The sequence below is a fragment of the Sesamum indicum genome, linkage group LG10 (assembly GCF_000512975.1).
Source record: "Sesamum indicum cultivar Zhongzhi No. 13 linkage group LG10, S_indicum_v1.0, whole genome shotgun sequence".
NCBI classification, from domain to species: domain Eukaryota; kingdom Viridiplantae; phylum Streptophyta; class Magnoliopsida; order Lamiales; family Pedaliaceae; genus Sesamum; species Sesamum indicum.
The window spans coordinates 4,174,451-4,183,795 of NC_026154.1; the positions used below are offsets into that span (position 1 = coordinate 4,174,451).

At 28.3% G+C, this 9,345-nt stretch overlaps 1 protein-coding gene across 1 annotated transcript; it reads right to left on the bottom strand.

Moving 5' to 3' along the window:
• Positions 5,383-9,073, bottom strand: LOC105172064 (putative disease resistance protein At1g59780). The gene is made up of 4 exons (XM_020697240.1): positions 8,856-9,073; positions 8,027-8,639; positions 7,362-7,538; positions 5,383-7,209 (listed from the first exon to the last, which is right to left on the bottom strand). Exons 1-4 carry the CDS (start codon positions 9,030-9,032, stop codon positions 5,417-5,419), a joined length of 2,760 nt encoding a protein of 919 aa, XP_020552899.1. The 5' UTR covers positions 9,033-9,073; the 3' UTR covers positions 5,383-5,416.

A 9,345-nucleotide genomic window follows, 5' to 3' on the forward strand; every position in this document is an offset into this window, starting at 1 on the left:
TTTCAGCTAATTTTTTTTAACTTGAGCTCCTTCACGAGTCGAGCTCGAATCAGATTATAAATGTTAGAAATTCATGAACCAAGTCGAGTACTTCTTTTATTATTTTTAATATATTTATGGCAACTATAGTTGTAATAACATTGTTATTATTCTTAAAAATAATAATTACAATAAACCTGATTACAACCGAAGGTAATATTTTTAGTTCAATAATTTTGTGCTACTCCGCAATAAACATGACTATACTTTTATTTGTTATAATAACTGTATACATGAAGAGGTCGGTGGGATCGCCCTATGTCCTCGGGGTTTTTATAGAAAATAAGTCTGAAATCAAAGCAACACGTCAAAGGTTGATTGGAAGTTGGACCTAAATAATTGTTTGTCTAATAGAAGTTATATCTTTAATTTTTATTATAATTTATTATTCACATTTTTATTTTCATTTAAACTTACTATATAGAGTAAATTGCTCCACATTATTTAATCAGTCTTCATATGGAATAAAATCTAGGCACAAAATTGATCTTTTTTTACTGTAAAAGGACTTTTTTCCTTCAATTTCTTTCTTTCAAATTTCAAATATTTTTTCACGTTTATTTCTAACATAAATACTATTATTTATTGGTATAATATTGTACTAATATTTTATACATTTACTTTGAATGTATATAGTTAAAAATATATTTTTTTTTATGAGAAATCTTGTATTCAAATATGAGATCAAGAAATCTCATATCTATAGAGAAGTCAACCAAGCAGCAGACCTGCTTGCTAACCAAGCCTGTGTTAAGCTCTACTAACTAACGATCACATGCAACGCAAGATTATAGGGATCACCAAACTTGACTCTTATGGCTTCCCCAACATCAGAACTATGCAAAAATGTGAGGGAGTTGCACTCCCAATTATGCTTTATTTTTCCTTAGCTGTATTGAACTGTCAATGCTAACCATACCTGTAGGTGCTAATGAGGATCCATGGGCTGACTGTTCTATCCTCCACTATGCTTGTTTGTTTGGTGTATAACGGGGTCATGTTTATTTTGCTACTTAACTGTGTTTGGGAGGTGGCCTCCATTGCATTGCATATCTTGGAAATTTTTATTGTTTGTAAGTTGTACTCCTTAGTCTCTACTTAGGTTTTATTGTTGTTGACACGCCAAACTTTTGACTCAACTTGATGGTAACACTACAAAAAAAGGCAGGATTTGGGTAGATTTTGGAATGTTTAACTTTGGACGATTTCAAGATCACAAAACCTATTTGGACCGGAGTTTGGAATGGATGGAAATCCATCCCTGCAGTTGGCGTTACAAAAATATAGGAACTGTTTATGAAAAACAGTTGCAACTTGGGATGGTAATTGTATCGGTCGTTGAAAATCGTTCCTAATATCGATTTAGCCCAAAAAATTTTAATTTAAGAATTGGAATGGTTGGGGATAGTCTTTCTAATGGTTACTTATATTTTTTAGGTGAAATTTTGGAACGATATTTATAATCATAATTTTATTTTGAAACTGTTTTTTTTTTTTCTAATTGGGATGAATTTAGGAACGGTCTTTGAAATATTTTTTTGCAACGAGTTATTGAATTTGTAACACACTTGTACTATTATTTTAGGAATAGAATTAGGAACAGTTCATGTTGGAACACATATTAGATAATGATTAGTAATTCTATTTGGAACAATTATATATTAATTTGGAACAATTCGTCTAGTTTAGGAACACTTTTTTGGGACAGTCTTTGTAACGGATTCTGGAACGAGTTTTGCTAAAACTTTTAATATTTTCTCTAGCATTACTAAACCCGTTCCTAATTTTTTAATGTTATAATTTTTTATAAATTATTAATATATTTAATAATTTTGAACAAATAAATAAATTTATACATTTTAATAAATTTTATGATTATGTACATTATTATGTAACAATGTTAGTATGTACTGGGAATATTGTTGTAATTTATTTTTTTATGATTATTATGTAATTTATAATTATTTATATTTATTAATGTAATATTGTTGATATTGCATTAATTGTTTCAAAATTCTTTATTAATGTGATTATTGTGTAAAATTTTATTAAATTACATAAATTCCAGAAATTTGTGTAAATTACACATAAATTGCATAAACTACACATAAAAATTATAAATTACATAAATTACACATGTATTTCATAAATTACACATACAAATTATAAATTGCATAAATTACACATATATTGCTAAAATTACACATAAAAACTATAAATTGCATAAGTTACACATGTACTGCATAAATTACACATAAATTGCACATAAATTACATAAATTGTATAAATTTACAGAAAATTAGAAATTTTGAAAAAATATTTTTCGAAAATATTTTCGAAATTTTTTGAAAAATTATTTCAGAATTTTTTTCTGAAAATTCATACAGATTTTTTTTTAAAATACCAAAAATTTACAAAAAAAAATTAAAATACCAAAAATATACAGAAAATTAGAAAATTTTGAAAAAGTAATTTCAGAAATTTACAGAAAAATTTTAGAAATACAAAAAATTTACAGAAAAATTTTAAAAAATATCAAAAATTATGAAAATTTCAAAAATATTTACAATTTTTCTCTCAGTCTGGTCCCTCAAGCTACTTTTTGTTGAATATGTGGCTGAATTTTGACTTTTTTGAGGGTAAAATAGTCCATTTAAATTTGATTTTACCATTTTAGTTGCTTAAATTTATAACATTGTCAAATTCCTCCTTTTTTCAAAGGAAAAAAAAAGCGTATTTATATTTTTTATATTGATATATTAAAATTATCTTTTATGAATAACAAAAAATTTGCACTCTTGTGAACATAATAATAATATATTGTTTAACTTAAAAAAAAAACAGTCTACTCTATTTTCTCTTTTTTTATTGCAATAAAAAAATACAAAATTATGAATAAATTAATATTTTTATTATTTAGATTATTATGTAAATATGTATTGGGAATATTGTTCTAATTTATTTATTTTTTTTGATTAATATGTAAAAATATTAATATTGGAAAATTGGTCTAAATTAATTTTTTGAGTATTTACATTATTATATAAAAATATTAATATTGGGAAAGATTTGGCCTAAATTAAGTTTTTTATTATTTACATTATTATGTAAAAATATTATGGGAATATTTATTGTAATTTATTTTAATTTTTGTGATTATGAAAAAAACTATTAATATTGAGAAAATTTTATGATTATGTACATTATTATGTAACAATGTTAGTATGTACTGGGAATATTGTTGTAATTTATTTTTTTTATGATTATTATGTAATTTATGATTATTTATATTTATTAATGTATTATTGTTGGTATTGCATTAATTGTTTCAAAATTCTTTATTAATGTGATTATTATGTAAAATTTTATTAAATTGCCTAAATAGCATAAATTCCAGAAATTTGTGTAAATTACACATAAATTGCATAAATTTACGAAATTGCATAAACTACACATTAAAATTATAAATTACACATGCATTTCATAATTTACACATACAAATTATAAATTGCATAAATTACACAGAAATTGTAGAAATTACACATAAAATTTATAAATTGCATAAGTTACACATGTACTGCATAAATTACACATAAATTGCATAAATTGCACATAAATTACATAAATTGTATAAATTTACAGAAAATTTCAAAATTTGAAAAAATATTTTTCGAAAATATTTTTTGAGAATATTTTCGAAATTTTTTGAAAAATTATTTCAGAAATTTTTTTCTGAAAATTCATACAGATGTTTTTTAAAATACCAAAAATTTACAAAAAAAATTAAAATACCAAAAATATACAGAAAATTTGAAAAAGTATTTTCAGAAAATATTTTCAGAAATTTACAGAAAAATTTTAGAAATACAAAAAATTTTAAAAAATATAAAAAATTACGAAAATTTCAAAAATATTTACATTTTTTGTCTCAGTTTGGTCCCTCAAGCTATTTTTTGTTGAATACGTGGCTGAATTTTGACTTTTTTAGAGGGTAAAATAGTCCATTTAAGTTTAATTTTACCACTTTAGTCCCTTAAATTTATGACATTGTCAAATTCCTCCTTTTTTCAAAGGAAAAAAGACGTACCTATATTCTTTATGTTGATATATTAAAATTATCTTTTATGAATAACAAAAAATTTGCACTCTTGTGAACATAATAATAATATATTGTTTAACTTAAAAAAAAAAACAGTCTAATTTGTTTTCTCTTTTTTTATTGCAATAAAAAAATCCAAATTTTATGAATTTACCTATTACGAAAAGTTATATAAAAAATTCAAGTCAGTAATTTTTTATTTCAAAAATTAAAGATAAGTCTAAAAGTTAAACCTTAACAATCTATACTTTATTACTAATTAAGAGCACTATTTTGGTATCTCACTATTTTTTGTGGGTCAATTTTTTCAATTATTTCTTATTCTCAACTTTGTACTCTCTCAATTTCCACATTTATTGGAACAAAAAGTTGATAGAATACACATTTTAACTAGAAAACCTCTTAATATAAATTTGATATATATTTGAAATCCACCAAATGATATATAGTTAAAATGTAATTCCATCAAAACTGGAGGTGTTAATATTAAATAAACATTATAATGATTTAATTTTTTAAACTTATTTTTAACTCCTAAGATTAAAAAACTAACTTAAACTTTTTTTGTCGTATTTCATATAGATAAGTTTATAAGAGTCGAGAATTTTCATTATTCGCACAAGATAATTGCACTCATGCCTCATAACACAGACTGGCCATATTTAATTTTCTTAAAAAAATGCAAAATTGCCCCTATGAAAGCCAAGCTCTGCCATTGATGTATTTTTATCTTTTTTTTCTAAAAAAATTAAATAATGGAAAAAAAAAAACAGACATAGTGGATGAAAAATTATCAACTTAGTCCATAAAATTTTTTTTAATTTTTTTTTTAAAATAACTAAATCATAATTCAAAATCCACAAGAGAATTTTGGTCAATTTACCACAAAAATAAATGGATTGGGCTAATTATTAGACCAATATTAGAATCAAAGGTTGCATGGTAATTTTTCAAACAATGATGTGTGTATTTGTAATTATGTCAAACCTATTTAAATATATTGTTATTATTATGAACTTTTTGTTTATATCGATGTATTGTAACTTAAAGAACAAAATTTATTTGCATTACTAATGTACAACATTTAATATTTCCATTGACTTTCACAAAATTATAAAAGTTATGAAATAATCGGATCAAAAAAAAAAGTTACGAATTGTGATTTTAATTAATTAATTTAATTAAATTCGTACATTACATTACATTACACGGAACACATGCTAGTTAATTATACATTCATCAATTGTAGTTATAAATAAGTGAGACCTATAATTGGTATTAATCGGTATAAATGGAAATATCTGGAATATGTTTGATTTTGTGATAATCTTCTCCTTCTTCACCATCCACCACTCTTACCCTCTTGACGAACTCTTTTGGCATAGTTATACTCAGTGTTTTTAGAGTATTAATGAATTCCAATCCATCTGGAATCATCTTCAATTTACTGCATCCTTCAATAATTAGAGAAGAGAGATTCGGCATTGCTCCTTTCTCCACTCTCCACTCCACTAAATTCCGCAAACGATACAACAAAAGCGCTCTGAGTTGAGGAAATCCAGTTGCCTCACAAACCATCTCTCTGCCCACATATGCATCAAAATTCAATTCCAGCGATCGCAACATGGGAAGCTTCCCTAGTGTTAGCATTGGATCTTCCTCAATCCCTGAATCCCCAAGTTTCAATTCTATCACATTTTGATACACTTGAACTTCATAAGTCGGTAATTTGCGCACTAGCCAATTTTCAATACTTAAGTAATGTAGTGAGTGACACATCACCAACCTTTTGAGAAGAGTTGAGCCATCTTCCGAATCCATATTAAGATTCATGACAATTTCAAGTCGTACATCGCGAAATTGTTCTTGATGATTTAAGATGTGATCAACAATCATTGACAAACTTTTTTCATCATAAATTCTTCTTTCCAATACTCGGAGCTTCGGCAATTTAAGAAGATGAGTGATGTCAACCAAAGTGTTGAACCCAGTTATCATCTCCAACTCATTCAACCCTTCCAATTTCAATTTTTCACCTCCAACGCTCTTACTAAGATATCCCAAAAGTAGATGCCTTAAGCGCCTCATTTTGTATATGCAATTAGGTAATCTATCTGTATCTTTCACATTCAATGTCTGCAAACAAGGTAGCTTGCATATAGATGATGGCAATTCTTCCACACGACTATTTTCGAGACTCAATAGCTTCAACAGCTTCAATTTTTCGATTCCTTTGGGCAATTTCCGATTCTCAAATGTATAACCTTCCAATACTAAGACTTTGAGAGATTTGAAAATCCCAAACATAATGTAATTATACCATAATGTATCTCGCCAGCCTATTTTGAGGAATAGAAAAGATCTTATGTTCTTATTTTCCCCAATCCTGTAACTAAGATCGTTATCCACTCCCTCCATATGGATAGCCAATCTATTTGTTTTACAAATTGAAGACTCTTCTCCTCCCATCTTTTTATCTATAACCTCCAGAAATCCTTCTTTTTTTCCTTTTGACAAACACAGATCTCGTATCATATCATGAAGCCGGCATGACTTAAACCTATTATATACCGGCAACTCGTCTATTTCCACTTCAACCATACACCTATTTGCTAGCTCGAATAAATACCGTTCTGCCACATCTCTCAAACTTTCTCCTCTTCCCTTATCTTCGGAACAAATCATTCCTTCAGCCATCCATAGTAAATATAGTTTTTCTATATCTATTTCTTCATCCTCTTTAAAGCAAGCCAAATACAAAACACATGGTTTCAGATTGTAAGGGAGCACATTGTAACTCAAATCTAGTATTTGATTTACTCCTTTGTCATTCTCAGACTCTTCTCCTCCCATCTTTTTATCTATAACCTCCAGAAATCCTTCTTTTTTTCCTTTTGACAAACACAGATCTCGTATCATATCATGAAGCCGGCATGACTTAAACCTATTATATAGCGGCAACTCGTCTATTTCCACTTCAACCATACACCTATTTGCTAGCTCGAATAAATACCGTTCTGCCACATCTCTCAAACTTTCTCCTCTTCCCTTATCTTCGGAACAAATCATTCCTTCAGCCATCCATAGTAAATATAGTTTTTCTATATCTATTTCTTCATCTTCTTTAAAACAAGCCAAATAAAAAAACATGGTTTCAGATTGTAAGGGAGCACATTGTAACTCAAATCTAGTATTTGATTTACTCCTTTGTCATTCTCCAAACCTCTCCCATGTTGAAGGTACGAATCAAGATTTCTACACACATTTTTCCATTCTATTGATGCCTTTTCATGACGAAGAGTTCCTCCAACAACTGAAATGGGTAATGGTAAATAACCACATTTTTTTACTATTTTCCTTCCATATTCTTCCAACAACTTTATTTCAGTAGTAGGTATCTCTGAATACATAATCAATGAATGTCAGTTAATTCAAAATATTATAAAATTTGAATTTCTTATAAATATGTATAGTAATTAAAACAAATCAAAACAAGAGAATTTCGCCCTATACTTTCAACAAATAACAAATAGAAATAAAATCTGAAAGCATAACTTTATATTGCTGAATCCATTTCTTTGTATGAGTTTCTAAATGTTTGATTCCTTTTACGTTTTAAACAAATTTTGTATCAAGAAATAAATTTTAAATTGCTATTCAATAGCATTTTATACATATAGATCAACTTGAAATTTACATAAGAAAATTCAAACAATCTTGTCATCATGAAAACTATAAAAAAACATTAGACTTAACAAAATAATCTTTTTCGCTAAATATATACTATTAATGATATCTTTAGTATCATTACTCTTTTTTCTTTTGTCACTAACTAGAGAAAGAAGATTCAAAATCAATAAAATAAAACAAGAAATTTTACAAACTAACCTTGTGAATAGTTGTTTGGGAATGCTATCTTTTGAAGGAGCTCCCATCCTTCATCTTCATCCAAACACTTGAGATTGTGGACGTATCCTCTGGAAGCAATGTTTTGATTTCTTGTTGTGAGCAAAACTTTGCTATCTACCTCTCCAATGGGAAAGGCACGCCTTAAGCAATTCCAGTGATCAACTTCCCAAACGTCATCCAAAACTAGGAGACATTTTCTATCTCTTTGTACTTGGTACAACTTTCTGACCAATGTATCTTCATCTTGCTCTTCACTTTCATTCTGAAGAAGTTGCTTTAACAGTCGTTGGAAAATAGTTTTGGGTTGAAATTGCTGACTTACACAAACCCAAGCACGATATTTGAAGCACCGCTGCACGGCCTCCCCATTGTAAATTTTAGTAGCAAGAGTGGTCTTTCCCAATCCTCCCATGCCACATATGGAAATCACTCCATTTGATTTGTCATCAGTTGTCAGAATTGATTCTAAATGTTTAATATCCTCCTTCATTCCTACAAAATATTTTTCAACCTCATGCCCATACGTTCTTCTTGACCTATCGGTATCATCTACCAATCTTGATGAGTTGTCTCCTACACTCATAGACTCCGACTATTTGGTGAGGTCGGACATACGAGACTTGATATCTTTAATGTCTTCTCCGATTTGGTGCATTCTTGACCACTCGCTCAATATACAAGTGAATCTTTTGAGAACCTTTTTAAGGCCTTTTCCTTTTCTTCTGGACACCACTTCAATGACATATCTTTCTAGCACATTCGCAGCTTGAATGGACAAATCGCGAAGTTCAGCGATCCAATTCTAGACTGTCTGTGAATTGTACCGATCTTGCCTCCTATCAGCATCCTTCAAGAAACAGTGCATGATGTTGAGCTGCCTACGGACTTCCTCAACCTCACCGCCCACACTCAATAGAAACTTTGCTTCCTCAATCAATAAGTCCCGAAGTGTTTCAAGAGCAATTGTTGCAATAGAATCAACCATTTTACTTTGTATTTGGGTGATTTTCTGGATAAATGTGTTGGATCAGTAGTGGCTAATTGCAAAGTGAATGGATGTTATTGATCTCTTTAATTCACCAACTGCCTTCATTTTATATATGCGCATACCAACTTCTATCCCTACTTGACACAAATTCTACGCATGGTACAAATTCTTTTCTCCTCTTATCTTTTCTTGTAAATTGGAAGTTTTAGATTCTTTCTCCCATATTTCACACTTTCTTGATTCTCACTTTTAATTTAAGTTAAAGCAAAAGAATCGGCTACTCATAACACAAGTTCAAGAAATCCCTTTC

Coding starts and splice junctions, on each gene's coding strand:
- LOC105172064 (XM_020697240.1), bottom strand. CDS start 9,032: ATGGTTGATTCTATTGCAACAATTGCTCTTGAAACACTTCGGGACTTA. Junction 7,539..8,026: donor CCCAAACAACTATTCACAAG/GTTAGTTTGTAA, acceptor TTATGTATTCAG/AGATACCTACTACTGAAATA. Junction 7,210..7,361: donor GTACCTTCAACATGGGAGAG/GTTTGGAGAATG, acceptor GGATGGCTGAAG/GAATGATTTGTTCCGAAGAT.